Below are 24,005 nucleotides of genomic sequence, written 5' to 3'. Positions count from 1 at the left end.
CTGAGAGTCCAGCTACATCATTATCTATCACCAGAAGGGAACTGATGTTGTTTTCAAGCTTCTTCACTTCACCAAAACCGTATCATTTTAGGACTCTTGACTACCTCTGACATCCTGTCCAGACAGACCCCGACTCAACATTTTAACTCTATTCATGAAGTGAATAAACTTCAAACAAAATAACCTAAAACACGGAAAAGGGTAAGGTTAAAACAAACAAATCAGGAAAGTGATACAAATAAATTAAGTACCTTAAAATTCAATGACTTGAGGGCAACTTCACTTCCAGGACTCTTCGTATCAAAAACAGAGTGGATTTTCAAAAACTCTTTGCTAAGGTATCTGTCAGCTGGTTTTGGGTGGCCATTTACACATGTCACATGCCAAAACTAAAAAGAAGAATGAAATCCATCTCCCTGAAAGAATGCAAGATTCAATAATGGATTTTGGGAAAAAAGGATGCATAGCAGAAAATACAAAGTACATAGAACTCAGCAGAAAAGCAGATTAGCATGGTTCTTTTTATTCAAATGTTTTGAGATCTGTTTATGTACATATATAGGTATACATACAATACTTGCCACATTTGGCAGTTGTTGTTTAATGCATACAAGGTAAACAGGTACTTTTCATAATGAAACCTTGTTTAGTCTGATGAGAGGCATGAAATTCCCAAGCAGATGCTTAGCTCACTAAAGCTGTTTCTGGTCTTTATTTCCCGTTTCATTACTTTTAGTAGTTTGTGACTTTAAGTCATCCAAGATTTGTTACAAGTAACATTAACTCTGACAGAAGTTTTTTTGTTGTTTTCCTTTTTTTACAATTTTTTACTCTTCTCTTAATTGTTGTTGTTTTATTTTGTTCCATCTTGTCACTTCAAGCCTCACCAGGAGACTGAAGCACCTCTGAATAATCTCACACAGAGACATGGTGGGTTTCACACGTGCACCATTTTTAAAATAAAGCAGGGTCATCCCCTTTGCCCATTTCCAGGCATCAACAGTCAACATCAATAACTTCTACACAAAAAGCATGCCATAATGAATTTATAACACACCAGCTACAGAAATAAATGGCTGCTTTCTTTTTAGAGAAACCACAAATGAATTAAAATAAAGCAACAAAAAAACTTCTTCACATATGCCACACTTATGGAGAGGATCTATTTATTCCTGAGCAGGCTGGCAAGTATACATTGGTGGTCAAGTGGGGGAGAGGGAGGAGAAAAACAATTTTAAGCTGATAAAGGCACAAAAGACAAAAATATTGAGGCCTTGAGAAAAAAAAAGCCCGATAAACATTATGAGAACTATCTTCAAACCATGTTGTTTTACTGATCAAAATAGTATTCGGTGAAGATGATAAAGTTGAACATTAAAGATGATGCAAGGTACTCAGGATAAAATTTCTCTTTAACTAACAAAACCTCTGAAGAATTTAGATGGAAAAAAACTGAAGAAAACACGTTTATCTCTTTAGAACCTCATATTCCAATGCCTTCAGATATTCAGTATATACATGTGGATGAAGAATCAATAGGAATTCAACTTAGAAAAAAGTGGGTTTTTTGGGTTTTGTTTTTTAAATTAGCACTCCTTACATTTCAATCTCATCTTTCAGGCTGGCAAAATTACTTGTGACAAGTATATAAAGTTAAGAATATGGGGTATGTTTCTTTTACAGGATTTATAAAATACATTCTCATCTGTTTGAATGCAGGTACATCATCACAGAGGAGACAGTGCATACAATTTACAAGAGATATTTGTAGTAAAATTCAGAGATACATAACAACAAGCATCTCAACATAATACTAACTTGGAAGCCAGGTGCAAGTTTTTCAAACTGTACATGTATTTTTAAAAAGATACTGCCTTTTAAAATGTTTATATATTGAAGCATTTTCATTAAGATAAAACACCTTTTAAAACCAGTAAAATTATAGCAGCAATATGGGAGAATATCTAAGCCACATGAACATTATTAATTAAAATAAAACCAAACATGAAATATTACATTAGTCAGATGTTTGTGTTAATACCAAGAACAAGTAACACACAATTACTTATGTCAAACCAAGAAATCTGGATTTGTTCATCTATGAACAAATCTGTTGTATACAAAGCACTGTTGATTGCTGACTTTCACAATCACCTTTCTGGAGTGTCCTGGAGAACTCACTTGAATCTTAAATTCCAAGTCTGACTAAGATAATTTTTTCATCTTTGTTTAGGAATTAAGGATGCTTTTAAATATGGATTCCTTAAAATGAAGCTTATTTTATTTACACTATTCAAAGTTTACCTTTCCTTCCAACAACAAAATGTGCAGGAGGATTTATTACATGCTATACAATGAAAAAATAGACTTTAAAAAGTCAGAACAATGCAAGTAAAACTGTACAACGTTTGTTCCCTGCTCCAGTTCATTGCACTATTAAATTAAACTGGATGAGTTGTCATGCCCAGATGACTTACTGTAGGATCAGAAAATCCACGCACATGGAGGAGGTAAATGAATACTGCTTTAGGTATAGTGCCAAATGAAAAAATACTATGAGTTATATCCAAGGAAAGCTTCTCATCACAGAAAGGAGCATGGCTAATTCTGAAAGGCAGCCCTCTTCATGTAGGACACAGAACTGCAAAAAAACCACAAATACACATTGATAAGTATCAGTGAAGTTGATCTGCATAAAAATGTAATGTATATACTAAAATATTTAAGTGTTGGATTCTACCCTATTAGTAGCACAGTCAAATCTAGTAATCAAATGAAACTGGCAATTAAGTTTTCAGCCTCTCTCAAAAGGTAATGAAGTGACACAACCCACTACCTTTAACTAGTATTATCCAGAAATGAGTTAACTAAAGGTCATGTCTTAAATAGTGCTTTTTAAAGTGTTATATCAGAAAACAGAACATTAAATAACAGGTGACGCATGCAGTTATATTTTAAAAGTATGCACGGACAACTTGAGATTCTAACTCTACTTTCTAATTCTGGTGCGGGTACTAGAATCACACAGTGGCAAGATAAGACATGTCCTTCACGTGTTTCTCATTCCTGTTTCAATGGAAGACACAAACCTCAGAGCAATCCAGCTTTCAAACCAATGCTAGCACAACACAAAAGCAAATAAAGAAGTCAGGTGTAACAATTAAACAAAAACTTCAAAGGCAAGAAAATAAATGTTCTCATTATCCGAAATACTTGCATAATTTAAAAATTAAAAAGCAAACTCTTGCTTCATTAAAACAAAAGAAATGGTAAGTTTTTACTTGAAAGATCAGGTATGAAATAGCAAGGAGAAAGACGGGCAATTTTGCTGCTTTCACGACATCTACATTCAGAAAAAAGAAGAAAACAATACTAGACACTTCATGCATTTTACTAACTACTAATGCATAGCATATTATTTTTAGCACTCTATTTTTGTCACAATTACTGTTTGAGGACAATTGGAAAAGAACACAAAGCTTAGCTGTAAATACATCTTATAAAGTTTACTGTAATAACACATCTGGTTTCAAAGGAAATAATTCTAGCTGTAAGTACATACTTATATATTTTATATAATGGTTATGTAAGTATTATCCTTGTACACAAAGCTAAATCTTCACATCTTGTGAAAACTGGAAGTTAAAAAGTAGTAATCTTGAAATAACATGTCTAGATGTGATACCAGACAACCTACCCTAATACTTAATTCTGTGTATACACTGGTTAACATGTCATATGAATCACTGATTTGTTCTGGAAGTAGCTAAATTAAGGAACTCTTGCTTCCAGCAGAGTTTTGTCAGATATTCTTCACTACCCATACAGTAATAAAACAAGATAATCTCCCTTCCCACAATGCTGTCCTGAGCTTCTACTTTAAACCTGCTGTGAAGTCCATCCCAGCAGGCCCTCTGCATGTTCTCATGCCCCAATGAAGCAGGAGTCCCTGTACAGGCATTCAAGCAGGTGAATACATCAGACCTGAGGAGATGTTGGCTTTTCAAGGCAACAGCCACCAGCTCAATGCAAACAGCAGTTCCAGTCCCTCTCCTACCTAGATGCTGTTCCCTACAGTATTTCTGTTACTCCCACAACACCTGCTTCTGTCTTGTAGGGTTGAAATTGGCAATTGCTACTTGTGAGACTGAAGAGGCAAGCAACTGCACAGAGGCATTTTCTTCAGAAAGCAACCTAAACTTGCATACTGCAAAGATTACAGATGCAACTACACTATATAGAATACTAATAATATAAATAAATTTTTATAATATATAAAAAATACTACTTGCATTATTGCACTTGGCAAATTAATCATTATGCAGAAAGTCATTACATTACACACACAAGAAGAAAGACAAAGCTTTAAAAAGAAAGTAAAAATTCAATGTGAGCCGTCCATACAAACACACTTTCATCAAAGGATATGGTACTTACTACTTTTGCAACACCTAAACCTAATGCAGCTACAAGGTATGACACAAATATCTCCATCTGCTTTACAGCTTAACTTGTGCACAAAAAACTTAACTTATTTAGGTCTTTCAATGGACATAAGCATAGAGTTTTCAAATCACATTATATTAGTTCAACCATCAAAAAAGGTCAATAGAAAGATGAGAACAAACAGCATTTAAATACTGTGACCTTACTAAGCTGCCAGCTTCAGTCCAGAAGTGTGCTTTCTAAGATAAAGAATTTCAGTCTTGGTTTGGTATTTCTTTCCCTGTCAGTAAATTCATTCCCCTACCCTTTTTCAAATCCCAGTTTCTCCTTCATGACTCCTAGTGATAAAATATAATAAAAATATTGGTATATTAAAATACATTCAGAAAAAATTAAGCACAATTGCAAATGCTGATCAATTTCATGTTACCAGCTATTTTAATTCTAAATCTATAAAATACAATATGAATCATACACTAGTGGGAGAAGAACTAGAGTTCACTTGCAAAGCAAATCACTAATTCCCTTTCATTATTGTTAGGTTCAGGATAGAAGTGTTCATTGAAAAGTAAAATCACACAGAACCTCACAAAAGGAAAAATATCCCCTTGAAAATAATTTAGGCTGCAATAAGAGCAACTCGAACAAGAGAAGATAAGCTGCTATACTGTACCAGACTCTTCACAGGGTATGTACTCAGTCTGGCTTTGGGATACTTACCTTTGAGGAGATATTCCTCACAGAAAAGATCCAGGGGAGAGCTAAATGACCCCTGGAAAGAGGGACTTAAGCATGACAAGGAAAATGATGATATTTTAAACATTTTGGGGGACACAAGGGGGCAGTAGAAATTGGGGAAAGAAGATGCTTAAAAGAAAGCAAGCACCAGAAATAATTTCAGAACTAATAATCCTACTGAGAAATGCATATAGAGGTGGTTTTATCCCTTAACATGAAATGGCCTGAGTTGTTCTTTTTAATTTCTTTATTACACTGGATTTGCACACACCACGTTTTGAAGATTTCCACTTCCAGCGCTTCAGAAGGATTAGCTGGTTATGAAAAAAAAATCCAAGAATGATTCACAGTAACACAGAAAGTCAGTAGCAGACCTGGCTGCAGGACTGTCCTTCAAGTTCCAGTGTGTCCAAACAACCTTACCCAATCATTATTAAATGAAGATAGTGAGTATTAGCACACACAGAGGGGGTCTGTGTCTTCCTACACAATCCAAATTTCAGAATTACTGGGCATTTATTTCAAGTTATTTAAGATTACACAGAGTTTGTGAATTTTACAAAACACACTGGAATTCAGAGAAAATATAAACTTATTTCTCTGTCCTCAGAACACCAGTCATGTGGTAAGATTTCGTGTTACATCAACAATTATGCTCAATTTTATGGTTCTATTCACCTTTCCATGTTCACAGCATTCTTCTATTTGTTCATTTACATTGTACTAACAATACTTTGGCAATAATCTTTTTCCTGATATTTTTTTCTTCAGTTTTTGCTTCTGAACAATTTAAGTAACTTTTCAACAGTGATTACCAGTATCTGGGCAAGTCTGTTAATAATTTGTGGGTATCTATAACATCCACATAAGACTGCTATCCTAATTTTTTACATACCAAAGAACAGCAGGACAGTGCTGCTTTAAAAAAAAAAAATCAAGAGCATGTTTGTAAGATTTATTTTTTCTGCTCTGTAAAACAGAATATAAAGTTTGAAAAAAGGTTTTACCTCTGTGCAGTCATATGCCAAACTGAATTTCCCATAAAGCTACACATATCCTAATGTCACAAGTAATTTACTGTCTGCTTTTTTTGTTGCAAGACTGGAAAAAAATGATCCTCAAAGGAAGATATACTTAACAGATTTTAACAGAACCAAGTACCTTTGGTGATATAATTCACACATTTGAAAATTTCATTTCTTAATTAAAGCTTAAGAAAAAGCAATAAAATCCATTCAGTGTAAAATGAATACAACTACCACTACACCATATGGATTATACCACTGGGTCCAGGACTTCTTTCAGGAAACAAATTTAAACCCTAAATCTTCTTAAAGATTTTTACCTTGCCAAGACATTTTTAATCTTCAGTGAAAAGAGCAGAACCCTTAAAAAGTAGGTCACTCTTTTTATTTTGGAATTTAAAAAATAGGTTAGAATTTCAGGTATTAAAGCTTGGCTGAAAGTTGATCTAAGTGGTTGTAAAGAATTCAACCAATCTCCTCTTAACAAGCTTTAAAAATAATGTCCAGACAAGAGACTGGTGGCTGGGAGCATTTTGTGCCATTAAAGCCTTGCAGGAGTTTCAGGCCAGAATTTTTAGTGGCAGAAAAAGAGCAGTAGGTTACAACTTCAGAAACAAATGGAAGACTTTGCCTGTGACACAGAATAAATCTACAGTACAAGGTAACACTGTTAGCTGAGTTATAAATATTTAACATAATGTCAACATAGCATATAAAGCTTAGTTAAGGCTATACTGAAAGGAAGAGTAAAATTCCATGCTCACTAGCTCTGTGCTCACATCTGCCACTGAACACACAAACCCACACAGGACGAAGAAAGGCTTGGTTCTGTTCACTAAGGAAGTAGCAGCTGGAGGGAAATTGACTTTTCACTATGAGTGATGTCAGTGATTACTCTTCATGCTCCCACAATTTGTGTTTCACAATTTAAAGGTTTTGTTTGCATATGATGAACTATTTTTTGATCCAAGACACTCAATGCACTATGTTTTTGCAATTGTTGCATCTCACTAGTAGAACATCCTTGGTGATTTTTAAGTAATGAGCATACAAGAGGCAGGAAGGAACTTCAGTTCAAGCTTCCTAGCTCATCCTCTGATATGTTCAGGTAATCTACATTTATAAGCCTTCTTTGCTTTTAAAAAGTATTTCTCCATTTCTCTAAGCTGCTAGTTTCTCCTCAATATCCCAGTAATCGAGACGTTTTTCTGAGCAGCTACATCTAAAAATAAGAGCAGACACTATGCAAAGCACTGTTAAATCCAGTCACTTATTACCAGATGTATAATGAAGAGCAAAAATTTTTAATTACTGACAAGAGTTCATCCTATTGGGTCAAAGATTCTGCTTCACAGAACTATAGTTTAATGCCATCAAGACTAAAAAAAATCTTGACCATGGTTCACATGCAAACACATCTCTCTAATTTAGGAAGAAATTTTAGAAAGAGTAAGTAAACAATGGAAAAAATCAAAGAATCAATGGAAAGGTTTCTCTGCATTCTTATTGTATGTGGCAATGTGTATGGTTCTTCAACCTTACACAAAACTTAGAAATGGATCTCTTTCAACAGGAAGTCTCTTGGAGCTTCAAGAATATTGAATGTCTTTTTTCAGATTTTCTGAAGTGACAGCACACTATATGTCATCCATAACTCAAACCTGAAAGTACTTTCAAATATCTGTGACCTGAGATTATGAGTGAAAGTTTGTGTAAGAAATACAAAAACCTTTAAAAATCATATCGAGTTAGTGAAGTCAAAAGACAGCATATTTGAAAAAAAGATGAGACTTCGAACACATGATACCAAAAGATGAGAAAAGCTTTTGCAGCATGTGAAAAGCAGAGTATTATAAACATTTTGGTGGCAAAATGGCACCCATCATCCTTCTGTACAGGTATTTGTTCAGATCTTGGGAGTTTGATGCATTTGCTAAAGTTTAATCACTTAAGAAAATTGTATCATATGCCAAGAATTAAGTAAGAACATAAGCATTAGCAAGATCTAGGCAAAAATGAAGTCAGATGAAAAACATTTCAAAATAATTTAACAACTTGGAAACTACCTGGAACAACTTCTTTAAAGCTAAAGCAAACAGTATTTTTTAATGTCTGACCTTCTTTAAACACAGTCAATGTGTAAGACTGGAAAACAAATGACTCATACAAAAACTTATAAAACAATATCTAAAGCAGGTATAATAAGTAAAAGAAATACTTTTCATTATTGATCAGAGAGTAACACTAGAAATGAAGCTGTAAGCACTTTGCACAGCAAATGCTTTACTACCATGGGTAGTTTGAGTTCCAATTATTGAAAAAACTGTACAATGGAAGATTTTAACTATACCCATTTCAATTCATAAGCCAGACTCCTTTGTTCTTGCTGATGTCATTCAGCAGTTTGCTGTATTTTACTAACAAAAACAAAATAAACATATTTTATGTATGAACTGTACTTCAGAGTGCTTGGACAAAACAGAACATAAATGAGAGTTGTGTTTGATTGAAAGGCAACATAATTCATGAATGTTGTAGAATCACTACTTTCAAATACACATTGTAAGTCAATCAAGTTAATTTAGAATCAAATAAAATCCCTGCTGAGAAGCATACTCACCCTTTAAAATATAGTCTGTTAACAAGCTTGGCACTTTCTCGCTATCCTCTTTCATGGCATGCAGAACTAAAGAATGAAAAAACAAGTCAGATATTTAGTCATAAATGAAACACAACATATAAAACAAATACCTTGGAGCAGTTCCAACGACTCATAGAGATACTACTATGAGATGTAAGAAACCTCTTAAGTGAAAGATGAGAAGATACAATGAGACATTACATCCTCTCCACCTTTCACTTGTGTAATTCTCACTGAGCTCCACAGTTTCTGAATGCAAGAGTCCCATTTCACGTGGTTAATATTACAGTAAAATGCCATCAGTCATAACAACAACAAGCACCTCTTCCCTATAGAAGATTCTCACCGGAAAGAAGTCATGACATCCAAAAACTAAAGTATGCTAAAAACTCTTGATAACCTAGAAATCTCAGGACAGAAAAGTATGCTCCATTACTTAGTATCTTTGATCACTACATCAAATAATGGAAAGATGCTGTGAGTTTTTCTATGGAAATATTACTGGAGCTTTTTTCCCTCCCTGAAATGGTGAATATTATCTGCTGTAGTTCAAAAAATCTTAACTACATGACTTAATTCAGCATTAACTTACAATAAAGCAAAAATGCCATTCTGTGACATACATGAGTAGATCATGTCCATCTTGCCTATTGCTGAAGAAGGAATGGACAAGCTTGACTGGACACATAAACTTGTCCATGACTACATAAAGAAAAACAATGACTATTCTTTATAAAGTGCTCAGGACATGACTGAAAGAAGCAAAAATACAAAATTCTACTGAAAATCAGTATTTAATAAACTCCAAATTCCTCATGTAAGACTCTAAACTCAAATTTCAAATTATAACAAGTGTTTTATTTCCATTTTTACACTGAAAGAAGACATTGGTGTTCATAACTATGGAGTAATACAGAGCTTTGAAAGAAAAATCAACTGAACAACCCTAAATTCCTGCTTTACTGCCTGCCTTAAAAACAGCAGAGCCAGTGAGTCACAAACCTGCAACTGACTCACAAGATCAAATTCCAATCAGCCCACAGAAATCAATATTGTTAATACTCTTTACAATGCATTTTTGCAAGACATTTTTTAATAAACCATCAAATAACACAAAATGTTTTCAAGAAGCTTTAACACATGCTTAATAGTGTCAAGTGAAATTTTAATATGGCAAGAGGATAAAATTTCATGGCAAGAATAAACACAAAAAGAAATCCTTTGTCACAAAGTAAGTACAAATTAACACCTAAGGCTGCCTACTGCAGAAAAATAAAGGGAACTTTAATTCCTACTTAAACATTTCATTTACTCTGGAATTTAAATAATATTAATTTTCTCTTTCCAGAAAACAACCAATGAGCCTTTTAACACCCCTCAGCCACCTGTGGAATCACAGAACAGCTGCTGAAAATCACCTTAAAGACATAGTGAGATTCTCCACTGAAACCTGATCAAATGCATTGATGCACTCTACCACCTATTTTTAAACTTTTCCTACAAACATCCAATGAAGGAGATGCTACTGACTTCTATAGATGCTTTGTTGTATTAAACCACCTTAATAAGTATTTTTTTAAAATACAACCTTGATTTCTTGCAAATTAGAATTGTAAAAAAAGCCCAATAAAATCCAACAACTAGAGGACTTAGAACTTGTAATAATTTTGAGGATCTGGCCTAAAAAAGATGTGAAGAACAGGGAATTCAAAGCATAGTAAAAACTGTGTTTGATTTGGAATTCCTAATTATCAAAATTTATTGACAACAAAACCCCCTCATCAAAGCCACAGAGAGAAGCAGGCTATTTTAAAGGCAATCAAGTGCAATCGCTATGGCACTAGTCCTAAGTATCTTGACATCCACTCCATTTTGTCGAAGTCATTACTATAACCTCAGTTAAAGCACAACAAATGTAAACAAACAGGGATGTATCAGGCACTGTAAGACCACATTTCATGATATGCAGCCAACATCAAAACGTGGAAATATTTACTTCCTGATACATGCACGTTTCTGGCCTTCAGGGCTTCAGACAGCAGCAAGGAAACAAATTTAACATGAAGGCTCAGGAAACAAGCTGGCCAAAATCTATGGTTAAAATCATGCATCTTTACATACATGCCCTAGGGTAAGAGGGAAGAGAGAACTGGGTGGATTCACCGGCTTTGAGCAGCCACAACTGGATATACAATGAGGAAAGGATCAGGGGAATTTCATATGCTCACTTTTGGTTAATGTTTGAAGGTCTTCAACAGATGGGGGTCCATTTTTCTTCTCGTAAGGAATGACGGTTGTCAAGTACTGTCAAATGAAAAACAGAGTTACTTGACAGTCCTTTCATGCAACTTTGTTGTTTGCATTTTATTTTGCAAAAATTGTAGCAATTGAAATTGCTAGCTACAAATAATCATATTTTAGAACAGATTAAGATTCTACCTTTCCATCTCAGAGCATTTATCACAGAAACCAAGTTTGTTTGATTTTTTTTTTCCAAATTATGTGGCTACTAGAAGTCATGCAGCTAACTGTCTTCCCTGCAAAGAAAATGATGCTGTCCTACAGTTAGGTGAAAATGGAAACAGATGGCTTTCACCTTCTGCTGTTACACACTTCCAACCAAAAAGAACAAGGCAAGCCTAATGAAACATAACACCCCAGAATACGGAATTCGATTTAAATTATCAGTTTTCATAGCTGAGTGTGCTAACAGATAGTTTCAAACCAACTCCTTTTTAATTTTATTTACTGAAATCTTTAATTCTTGTCTGCTTAAAAAAAAAAAAAAAAACAAAACACACCAAAATTTCTTAAATCTTTCAAGATTTACATCCCTGCAGTGCAACTAGCATTAATTTTCAGATTCTTGACGTAACCCTGTTGGGTCTTATATTACATGCATTTTAGGCAACACCTTACTCTGCAGCCTATATGAATCCATATTCTCCTTAAAGAGGTCAGAATTACAAAAGTACTAAAATAGCTGAAATTTTCCCCAATGGAAAAGCTTCCTGAAAGTTCCCTCAAGTCAGTTTTTAAGAATTAAAGAGGAACTTTATTCTGGTTTTACAGCTACAAGGCAGTAGGCAAAATAACCCTGAATGTCTGGTTCAGCTTGATATCTACCTAGTTCTCCAGGCAACAAGCAGAGAACATGTTACAAACAAGGTACAAGGTCTCCTCCTCTCCTTGGTAACAGCCCTTCAGTGAGAGCCAGGTGTAACTCAGCTATGGTGAAGAGCTGCACTTGGCAGGGGGAGGCTGAGGGCTGCCACACACAGCTATAACGCTGCCATGTTTGCAGCAGGATCACACACCTCACACCCAGCCACAACATCTGCCTAGAAGCCAAACAGACTCAGCTCAGTGGCACTGAACCCACTGTACAGGTGGTGCTGACACCTCCCCATGACCTTCTGCAAACACAGGTCGCTTTTCTTCCTCCCTTTTCTTGCGGCATTTTTCATGTTCACTCAGCACAGCAGAGTATGCAATGCTCCTCAGGAAACAATAAATTTTCAATTTCTTTTCCAGGAGATCTAACCAAGTATCACCAGAGAACTCTTAATAAAATTACCAGAATCTATAGCTAAATATAAGGCTGCTGAATCTGCCAATGGCAGAGATGAAAGTGGATCTACTAACACAGAAATGAGATTTCTGGCTGTCTTTTCCAGGCTTCAGAACTACGTGGCATTCTACCCTTTACCTATACAATAAAACACTAGGATATTTTACTGTACCAAATATAAACTAACCTTGTTTCACTGTACCAAATATGAACTAACCCTGTTTCCCTTCTCCTGTAAACGTCACCTTCCATTTTTCATCTCTAACAATAGCAATTAAAAACAGAAAAAGGAATTTCTTAGTTTCCAGAAATACTTTCCCTCTACTCATCAACTTTGCAGCTGTAACAATCAGTCTCTATAACAGCACTACAAAAACTCATTTCCTGAATTGCTGTGTGAAGATAACATATTATGAAAAGAATGAAGGATTGACTGAAGTGTAGCTTACTGACAAGACCAAGTGTTAAATCTGCTGTGACCTCTAAATTTTTGAAACAGATTTGATGACATGATAAAGCAGCAATTCCCACTGCAATTTTTCATCACCTATGAAAAGTGTTTGATATGCCTGAAAATCAAAATGAAGATCACTGTCTTGAATTTTCTTCTGGAAATATGATCCCAGAAAGAGCTACCAACATTTCAATGTCCTTTTTTTGACTACATTACCAGATATGAACAGGGAGTTCCCACTGGAAGTTTCTCTTTACACGGTGAAAATCTCTTAAGTAATTTTTACTTATGCCTCAAACACATGCACAGGAAATGAGACTAAGATTTTAAAAAGGGAAGTACCCACTATGAGACAAAAAATTCTAATAAAACAAAACCCTCCCAAACAGAAAACAAATGCCATAGAAAATGGATTTCCAGGCATAAATCATAACAGAGCTGGTATCTTTTCTACTTTCTACCCTACATTTAATTTTGAATTCATATTTTAAAGTCATATTCCATGACTTGCTTTAAGATACAAGAAGAGGACTATAAAACCCCATAAGGGGTTTTCTATATATATGGATATAGAAAAAGATAAATCAGGAGAAAAGTATGATCAACATGAAGAATAACATTAGTAAATTAACTCAAAAAATGACTGGAAGACTTATTCGATTATTTTAACAAATGATTATGCTACTTACATCTATATAGGAGCCAGTGAAAGTCTTTTAACCAAAAGTATGATGGGGTGGCATAGCTAGATAAGGTCACTTCATGAAAATATATGATACTTAAAATATCTAAAGATACAGGTATGAACAACTGTAATTTATGGTTAAGACAGCCAAGGAAAAAAAACCCCAAAAACCAAAACAGTATACAGGTACAGCTTTAGTAGTAGTGTGATAACAGAGAGTGATAAAAAGTCTTGTTAGGTAAACTCTGTGCATGTGCTCAAGATCCCCAAAGCTGAGGACAAACAAATAACTGGATCAATGTATTCAGAAAATCTCATACATATACTCTGCCTGAGAAAGCAGGCAAGCCTTTGATTTCTAGCCTCATGATTGCAGAATGACTTGAGAGGAGTTGTTTTACCTTCTAAACTCCTCTGCAGGATACAACACTCATCTTCCAGACAAAAGCCTAATCAGCCTTGACTTCTAAAGTACCAGTCAATTTATTGCCTCAATGGACTTCTCACTAGGGAAAAAAATAACCCTAATGGACTCCTCTGACAAAACTGCATAAACTAAAATAGTGGGTACACATTAAATAATGTGAAATGCCAATATTTTGCAGTGTGCCAAAAGACTAAACAGCATAAGCATTAGCAGTTCACTAAAATTCAGAATGCAGTTAATAAAATATATACTACAGATCTGAAACAGCAGGTAAGTTATACCTTATGCCTTTGAAATAAGGCATAAGAATCTTGCTTCCAAGGTACACACAACATCTATATGATGCTTCCAAGGTACACACAACATCTATATAAAGCCCACTGAATGTGTGTCTGCTCTACATTTCAGTATTTAAATAACCAGCGAAAAGACACAAACTTGCCTATACCGCCTGTATTTTATATTGGTAATCTGCAGTGCCCATATTTTGCGACCTTTAAAATCATGCAGTTTTCAAAGGCAAAAGAGTGCAGTCTATACATTTTCCAGGTGCTACTCTGTTTTTAGACGTATCAGCTATGAACATTTGAAGAAAAAAGAAAACAAAACCTTTTTTCATTATGCAAGTTGCTAATGCTGAAGGCTGAAACACTGCATCCAACCTGATACACATTCTTTGACTGGTTATTAGATTTTTAGACATGCAACATATCTAAAGCATGTGTTATGCTAAAACAGACTTTTAGTCTGGGGTAAGAAATACAGGTTATTAGCTCAGTGCATCAGGGTATCAAGTCTTGAACCTCTTGAGCTGCTGAGGAGAGAAAGAGACTGTAGGCTGATCAGAAACCTGAAGTAGGGAAGCAAAGATTCCAGCATTTTATCCTGTTTTTTCATGTCTCAGCATTTATCTTCAGCTACTGACAATTTTCAAGATCTCAGCTCCTACCAAAAGTGCAGGCAAAGAATGAGAAAAAAGGGAGAAGATAGCCCAGCACCTGTTTCTCTCCACTCGAGTTTCCAAACGTGTGGCGGAAGCCATTCTGTATGACATTTGAGATCCCTTCCATGCTGAAGCGCTAAAAGTAGTGAAAACATAGCAGGAAGACAAAAAAAAGGGACAGAGAAAAGTTCAGAAGACTATTAATCAGCATTTATCAAGACTATGAAAGACAAATGGCAAAGACAAGCTCGAAGGTGTATTTCAGCACACTTCTATTTCTTCACTCAGCTACTTAATTTTTTTAATTAGAAGCAAACCTTATAATGGCAGTTAAGCAGTATTTCTATACTAAAATTTATTCAAACAAAATCTTCATACTGCAGACCCAGTAATTGAGACTTGCCTTTTACGCATGTTTCATTTCAAAACGTAAAAAAATTGCATTTTTCAAAGTTCAGCCCACTGTAAAATCCCCTCTAACATTTGTGTTTGAACAGTGTATGTTTAGAGACACTACTGACACCAATTTTTAAGCATGTACAAGAAATACTGTTCAGAAGTAGTAATTTTCAGCTCCACCTCTTTAAAACTTTTTATGCTTTCATGCTTCCTTTTCCACAATAGAAGCAACGATTAGTATTTCCTATTTTCTGTAATATCATAAAATATATGATATTTTATTTATATGATATAATTAGACAATAATAAGCCCATATTGATTTCAAGCTCCATTGCATGGAATCATGGAAGTAAAGTAAAGAGAAAGCAGTATAAATCCAACTACATATTTTTCCTTGAACTTTGTAATCCTTTCAACTTGCTGGAGAAGTAAAAGAAAATCAAAATCAAAACAGTATTGATGTTTAGCATGTGATATAAAATCAGCAAGGGACATGAACATAAAAAGAAGAAACAGCCAAGCTGCTGACACAGGGCAGTATGAAGAGCACACCTCAGCATGTTTATCTGAAAGTATTTATTTATGTGAGGGGAATAAAATGTGCTGGAATACAGTATAATTTTACCTTCTAAAGCACACAAGGTCAGTAAAGACATAAATTTTGCCAAACCCACCTTAATTCTTTTAATATATCGTAGTTGAAGGAACTGGTATCTTCAAGCCCTGTCTATTTTTAACTGCTCCCCTGTTTCCCCTTGTGAAAGAGGTAGAAGTTTAGAAGTCTTAGAAGCTGATTTACACAAAGATGGTATCAAGGACAAAAAAAATCAAAATACCAGGGTCTTTTTTATATTCAGTTATAGTATCTACAGGAAAATTCATTTTCTTAAGAGTATGACAATTTAACTCTACTTCCAATCTTTGTATTTAAATGAGGTTTCATTACAGTTAACAAATAACCAATTAATACATTATTTATTAACAGAAACTCAGTCTTCACAAGGCTATGAGAACATACTATTTGTATGCACATTCCCAGCACTTCCAAAGGAAAAAAAAAAGGAAAAAAAAGACTGTTGAAGAAAGGAACCTGGAACCTTGCACCTCTTTCTCTGAGAGGGCTCTCAAATCTGTCCTTGATGACATTGAAATCTATTTTCAAAGGAATCACACATATGCAGCTACAGTCTCCCCAGTGAGCTAGTCTGTTCAATCCCTCTTAGAAAGCAATCTGACACATGTGGATCTTGAAGCGACCAAATACCAAAATGTGTTATCCCGGGACCATGTAAGTTCTACCTGAAAGCATCATTCAAGTTTCTAATCTTTAAACTAACTAGAACAGTTTGTGAATCACTTGACTCAAGTTCCAAAACAAAGTAATTATTTTTCTTTCTAAGTAGAATATCCCTTTTTGGTTTTCCATGACTGGGAAGGGAAAAGGAACTATTCACTGTGCTCTTATAAAGGGATGACAATTTTGTATGGTTTTCCAGACATAGACTTTCTTAAGTTCCACTGAAACTTAGCTACACACACCAACATCTATCATCTGACAGATGAGTCAGAACCTTATTTGGGGTTTATCACAGGTATCTTATGCTTGCAAGTTTAGAAATAAATTCTGAAGTATTAATATTTCATTATAAGTGTTTATTCCTTATATTTGACAAGCAAACCCCCAAACCTTCTCATGTTGAAGTGAAGCATTCTTTCTGGGACTTAGCCAAGATATACAAAAGCACATTTTTTGCTTCTCATAAGAATCACTAAGAAATTCAAACACTAATATCTCACTTAAGTAATTTTAAATTATACTAGACAGATAAGAAAGAAAAAATTGCATTGACAAGCTAATAACCTGATTTCTTTTGGTCTTTGACTCCTCTTATCCAACTCTACTTGAAAGACGTTTTTCCTTTTGTTGCTATGTTCTGTAAAGAATAAAACAAATGACCTCCTCCCTGTACATATGCACTACACTTTGGCCTCCTTCCTGTCTCTTGCTCAATGTAGTAACTCTGCCACAGGTAGGAGATCCCGGGTGAGACATGCACTTTTTTCCTACCTAGAAACCAGCATGAGCAATAAATATCTGTGTAACTACTGCAAGAACAATACTGAATTTCCTGCAAGACTAACACATACTAAAATTCACACAGTGAAACCAAACACATAAATGAATTTGCCTACTGACAATAGAACGCAGAGCAGTACTTCCAAAGACAGTATTTTTTGCAACAAAGGTACGCTAGTCCCAGGCTGATTTGCAAACAGGTAAAAAAATATTTTCTGCATATGAGAAGAGTAAAATATATGACCCTGTGGAAAAAAAATTCTCAACAGGAAAAACTTAAGCCTTGTTTGTGAATGAAGGCATGGAAGCAGGAGTACCAGGTATCTTAATATAATCCAGGACTACTACTTCCCAAAGTGGAAAAAAACCAACAAAAATTTAAATCTATAAAAACTTATAAAAATTTTCTTACTGTTCCAGGCATATGACCTCTTTCTTGTTTGCCATTCTGAGGACTACCATTTTTCAGCTTCTTTTTCTTCTTTGCTGTTTCTTTGTGTTCTCGCTGTTTGTTTTGTACTTCAATGAGGACAGAAATGAAGCTGTTTTTCACTTCCTTCTCAAACTCCAGCTCATCTCGTAGAGCCAGCTGCTGCACCAGTTCCTCAGAATAATCCTTAATAGCAGTCTCAATTTCTTCCAGCAGTTCATTTAATTCAGCAACAGACAATCTTTTGACTCCTACAAATAGTTCATATAAAAAGTAATATGTCAAGATTTTAAGCATGAGTAAACTCATGGGAGTTACAAAAAAATGTACTCTGAAATTTCTCAAAACAAAAAAATTCAGTTTTAAAACCACATAGAACAAAACAATATTCCTAAAGGAACATATCCCAGAGGTGACAACATTAGCAACCATAAGATGGTTAAATTTTCTTCTTACTTCTGAGAAATCTGGGATAATCTGCAAATATGAAGAATGTGTTGGTAGTTTATACTGGAAGCTGAGGTAAGTGCTAAACTTCTGACACAACTATTAACTATTAGTTTCCTCTGCACTCACTGTTCAAAGGAAAAGGCCTCCATATTTTCTGAACTATGGGTGATGCACTACATATAGTGCAATTATGACCAAGAAAATGTTCTGAGGCTTGCTTGGGTTAAAAGAAAGCAGATCTTTGAGGCCTGCTTTCTGTTCCAGTTCAGATCTGACACGCCTAGGAAGCTGGCAAGTCCCAGCAGCTGCTGTGTCAAACAACATAATCTTATTTGGCACTTGAGAAACAGCTAGTCCTGATTACACTGACAGATACAATCTGTTTAAGGACACTGCATAGATGCTTGCAATTATTTAATTTCATTGAATTAGTCTAGTAAACATCCTGTCTACAAGAATACTTGTAAGGGAAAGCACCTACAGACAAGTGTTGAAAAATACAAATAAGGCCACAAACTACAAAAAAGTGTAGCTCTTAGAAGCATCAAAGGTAGTAAGTGAAATGCGACTTTTTCTCTTAAATTACAGCAGGGTAAATTGATTGGAGAAAGCTCCTTGTCACTTACTTAACTGAAGAGAAGGCAATGAAATCTGTTAAGACAATTCTATGTCAAGGAGCCACAGTTTTTCCAGGTAGCTTAGGCCTTAAACTCTGTTCAAACACTGTAACAGTACTGAGAGAGGGCACCTCTGAGTGCCAACATTTAAAAATCAGCTTCACAGCCTAAAAACCAATTGTTCTAAAACCACAGGTGTAGGTTACCCAACTGCAGTCCTGACTGATGACAGATCAGTCGTCATTATCAAAGTCTTGAAAGGGCTACATAGGAAATCCTCAGCTAATGCACATGAGTGGAGACAGAGGAATTCAAATGCAGAAGACTACATGGACTAAAACTTAGTAGGCTGAGGAACTCACTTGTGTAAGCAGAGCTTTATTTTTGGACTGGCTTAATGTATGTCTTTTCCTATCCAAGAAAAAAGTAAATGAAAGTGATTTCCTGCTCTGAATCCTAAATGAATGAAAATCTCGGATCTATCCTATAAAAAACAGAGCTCCTAGGAAAAACCTGTAAAAATTTCAGAGAGATGAAGACCAATTCTGAAGCACCTTCACACACTAAAAATAGGTAGAAAGAGGTTTTAATAAAATAGTGACCTGAAAAACATGAAAGCAGATTCTGAGAAACTGCTGAAGCAAAGTTAAATTATCTACTAAAGTAGCTCAAGGCACTATTTGGTCGAGACTGACCTTTAAACTGTAAAGATGCAACTGACAAGATGGACTCCTGAGGCAAAGCAAAATTGACATGATATGAAATACTGAGCAAGCTTGATTAGCTCCAAACCTTAAGACATATGGAACTGTCAGAAAACCAGGAAGCCCTGCTGACCACAATACATTTTGCTTTCACAATCCTGAAATTTATGTGTTGAGACAGTTAAGAGACCATTTTCATGGTTGGAATCTCTTCTATAAATCTGAAATGTAGCAGAAACTCTAAGTCATGCCACAAGAGGTCAGGCAGTTTTCTGAATCTTCTACAGAGTTTGTATTGTTAACCCAGACTATAGGAAAGAGAGCACCAAACTTTTAAAGAAAGACCAAAGCAGAAAGATCATCTATCAAATATTCTTTGTGTTACTACTACCTTCTAGAATTCATGTTGACAAATGTAAAGATTAAACAAAATTTTCCATCACAAAACTGATTAGTCACAAATTTTATTTTCAACCTACTACAATTTAATTATTAATCTAATTTCTCCTTTGCTTTTGTATAGGGAAGCACAGATGATTTCATTTGAGTAGAAGACACCAAGGATATTTTTCACTCTTAAGCTTTCTGAAGTGGAATGGAAAGGGAGGACAGAAAAATATGCATGGTCCTTATGGGAAAAAAAGAAATGGTTGCCTTACTTTTGTGTTACTGTCTATCAAGATATGTTGCAATGATGAAACCGTACCAAAGGTATGGTAAGCTTTATTTACTGAATGGCTTTCAAGAGCTTTAGCTGATCTTAAAGAGTGTACTGGCACCAAGAAAGTGTCTCACTTTACAGAAAATAATGAAGTTTGATAAAAAATGACCAACTTATCACTTTACCCATGAAGGAATCTCATTCCAATGTACCAACCTTCAGAATATTTCCTTTAAATTTAAATTCTATAAAGTCTTATTTTTGTTCTTAATCATAAGAAAGCTGACAAAGGTAAGTCCTCCATGCACTAAATCTAGGCTATTATTTCAGAATATTTTGAAAATATTTCTTGAATGCAGACATTTCACAAGAAGGACTTGCTAAGAATCAAACACATGGTAAAAACTTACCCTTTAAACTATTTTCATTAAGCATAAGAGCAAAAATGCTAAATAAATACCACTTACTCTCTTCATAGCTGTTGTTTGTACTGGATCTCTTGAGGGTCTGAATTTCCTGGGAAAGTATAGAGAGCCGATCTGATTGGGTGGGTGTTTCATCATCTTCTGGATCAGGTGATTCCTGCATCATTTCCTCTATTTCTTCAATCACCTTTGCAAAATGAAAACCCTTATGAAAACCCTCCTACATGAAGAGCTTGCAATTTGAAGCAAAGTTGGATGAAACTACCACCAAGACTAGATGAAAGAGGATCAATAAAATCATACTGACATTTCCTCCCCATCCTTGCTCTCAGAAAAATCACACCTTGTAACAGTAAATTGGTGATGGCATAACAAGAAGTGTGCTGAAACTATGGGGTCATTTCTATATGAAGGTAACCATGATTCTGCTTAAGAGAACTAAATTAAAGAGTAAGCTGGAGTATCTTTCCTGAATATTCAGTTGAAGGAAGACACGACAACAAAAATCAATTACCTTCGCCACTCCTTATTTCACCACACTTCTCTATGTAAAACAAACACCCCTCCCTTCCCCAACCAAAAACTAACAAAATGAAAACAAACAAAAACAACAAAGAAAAAGTCACAAAAAACTCTCTGAAAAACCAGAAAGCCCTCTAAACAGCCTGAAAATCTACTGTACTTGTGAGAAGGTTTTTGAACTTCTCACAGGATCCACCATGACCTGAAGCTGATTTGCATCCCTGGGCATAAGACTTGAGCCAGACAACAAGTATGACAACAGAAATTCTGTGCATAGATAGCTTACTTTACATCACATAAATGATTACATTTCTACAGGCTAAATCATTAATTAGACATCTGAATAAATAACACAGCAACTTCCAGAAGTTTAAAGGCTGTAGTCAGTATTGAGATGTAATCCATAGTAAAAAAGAGCTGAGGCAGTTCAAGCAGTCCTGTCTCCTGTACTATTAACAACCATGTTCATCAGAGTTCACAGTTTAACCACTGCTTAACCATTTAAGCAACAAAAAATAGATTATTTGTTTGCTTATTAAAGCAGGATCTTAACAGACCTTACTCTCATTAACCTTACTCAGAAGAGTAATTTTCAAGATAACTGAAGTAAATCCATGGATTTGAAGACTTTAGATACCAAGTAATTTGAAATCTTAATAGTAGAAACACTGGTCTGCCCTCATGTTAGGCAAAAACTTCAAAGAATTCTTGCTAACAGCACAGCCCTGTGAAACTATGAACTGCCACACAGTTATGCTGGAAAACTACAAACTCTACCATACCACTAAGATTCTGAAAATATTTTTGCTTTTTACATATATATTTAATTTAGTAGCATTCCTGACTAACTCATGGTAAGAAATACACAAAGATTTCCAAGACCCTGGACTATCAACCTCATCTGAAGCACTGAAACACTTTTTGTATCTGAATGATGTAATGCTCTCTCCCACATTATTAAAACCCTAAACAAAGAATGACCAGGGAGCTCAGCTACAGTGAAGGACAAGAACAACAACAAAAAATAATAACAGACTAAAAAAACATTCTACACCAACAACACTGTCTTTGCTGAACACCTTACCTGCTCTGCTGTGAAGAGTGGCTCTTCATTGATGCAGGAAACAATGATAGAATGCATATCCAACTGTTCTCTCAGCTCTTCATCATCTGACAAGTCAAGGTTCAAGTTGTCATTTACCTAAAAAGTATGAAAAGGTGCATTTATATAAGTACATATACACACCCCTAATGTGAGGGTATAAAATGCATGTAACATGTACAAAAAACAAATGGGGAACTATCACTGAATTTTAAGAATGAAACTGAATCTTGGCCCATAATAATGGAATCAATAGTTCTTTCTGTCAAATAGCCTGGAAAATGAAATCAAAACTGCAACTGGACAAAGTTAAAATAGCTGTCAATCTTTAATGTTGTTAAATAATGTCCATATACAGAGACCATACACACACACTGACATGCAGATATCTACATGGGAGGCTGTCAAGGAAATACTTAAATCTTAACTGAAGATTGACAAATGTCTATGTGGGGTGGAAAACTTGCCTATTATGTCTAATGTTACACAAACCTCTTACTTTAAGTGCTTTTATGGTTCCATTTAATCACTTAATAAAAGACAGAAAAAAGCTGAGTGGAGTTGATACTGAATGGTATCAGAACACTGGTATCACCCCAGATTACTTTTAAAATATGTGTCATTGAATATCTCAGGGTCTTTTCAGAAAGAAAGAGAAGTAACATGGTTCCCATATGTACACCACCAAATTATATTCATCCTTTCAAACCAAAGATATACATACACTAAGAGACATAAGTCCCCTCCTTATTAAGTCAGGCATATTTTACTCTCACACAGTGATATATCCTGGTTTATTTACAAAATTGCTTCTGTACTTTGTCTATTACTAGATTCCAGCCTAGAAAAGCCCCTCAAAGCTGCAATGCCCAACATCTGCCACATGAGCTCAACTGCTTTAACTGATCTTTGGGCTGATTTACAAGCATCATGATGGGCTGTACAAAGTCCTTGGTCTCACAAGATCAGTTTTCAAATTTTCTTGTAATTCCTCCAATTTTCTCAGTTTCTTCAGAAACCTTAATAGTTCTCAGATTCATTTTGAACCTGCAACCGATATCCCCAGATAGCTCACCTGCAGGGATAAACACACAATTTGTACTTCTTCAGCCCTCAGAATGAGGTCAAATGCCCACTTTTTTCCACAATCTGCATTCCAGTAACTGTGCAGTGACAAGGCTCCACTATGACTTTCTCTTCACCTACTACATAGATACACTCCAATTTGGCATTTTTTGTCTCCTGTCCTCAAATATTTCTCCACGCACATAGGATATGACAACAATGATGGGATAGTAAGCAAGCATAACAGTTTATCTAGGAGATCTGCTTTCCCTCCTGACATCCCCAGAAACATTTTGAGAGACTTTCAAAAACATTTTGCTAGTATAGACTAATAATCCACCAAAAGTGGCATTAGCTGTAACCAGAACTAAAAGGAACATCTGGCTTTCCACCCAGCCACATTTCGTACCTCCTGTCCTCCTGCTAGCAGGGAATGAGCCATTTAAAAGCAATCTAGTGAAAACAAAACAAACAAGGAATTACACAATCCCATTCCTCATACCACTGGTGCACAAAACTTCCACCCAGCTACTTCTTTCACTGTCAAAAATGTATAAAAGTGTGCATAGACTGTCATGTGAAGGAACCAAGATCAGGTGAATCAGCCTTATTGACCTGATAT

The 24,005-nt window shown here is 35.2% G+C and overlaps 1 protein-coding gene across 1 annotated transcript in view; it reads right to left on the bottom strand.

Moving 5' to 3' along the window:
* Positions 1-502: 502 nt before the first annotated feature.
* The window catches only part of FEZ2 (fasciculation and elongation protein zeta 2), a 27,105-nt gene continuing 3,602 nt past the window's right edge, over positions 503-24,005 (bottom strand). The window contains exons 3-9 of the mRNA XM_005416242.3: positions 22,301-22,417; positions 20,737-20,881; positions 17,820-18,088; positions 14,986-15,066; positions 11,079-11,154; positions 8,830-8,895; positions 503-2,641 (exon numbers count right to left, since the gene is read on the bottom strand). Coding sequence (XP_005416299.2) covers positions 2,625-2,641; positions 8,830-8,895; positions 11,079-11,154; positions 14,986-15,066; positions 17,820-18,088; positions 20,737-20,881; positions 22,301-22,417 — 771 coding nt within the window. The 3' untranslated portion in view covers positions 503-2,624. The remainder of the gene's footprint in view (positions 2,642-8,829; positions 8,896-11,078; positions 11,155-14,985; positions 15,067-17,819; positions 18,089-20,736; positions 20,882-22,300; positions 22,418-24,005) is intronic.

The sequence above is a fragment of the Geospiza fortis genome, unplaced genomic scaffold, assembly GCF_000277835.1.
Source record: "Geospiza fortis unplaced genomic scaffold, GeoFor_1.0 scaffold41, whole genome shotgun sequence".
In the NCBI taxonomy this organism is placed as follows: Eukaryota; Metazoa; Chordata; class Aves; order Passeriformes; family Thraupidae; genus Geospiza; species Geospiza fortis.
The sequence above is the reverse complement of the archived record's forward strand: the minus strand, read 5'-3'. Positions and strand labels throughout refer to the sequence as shown.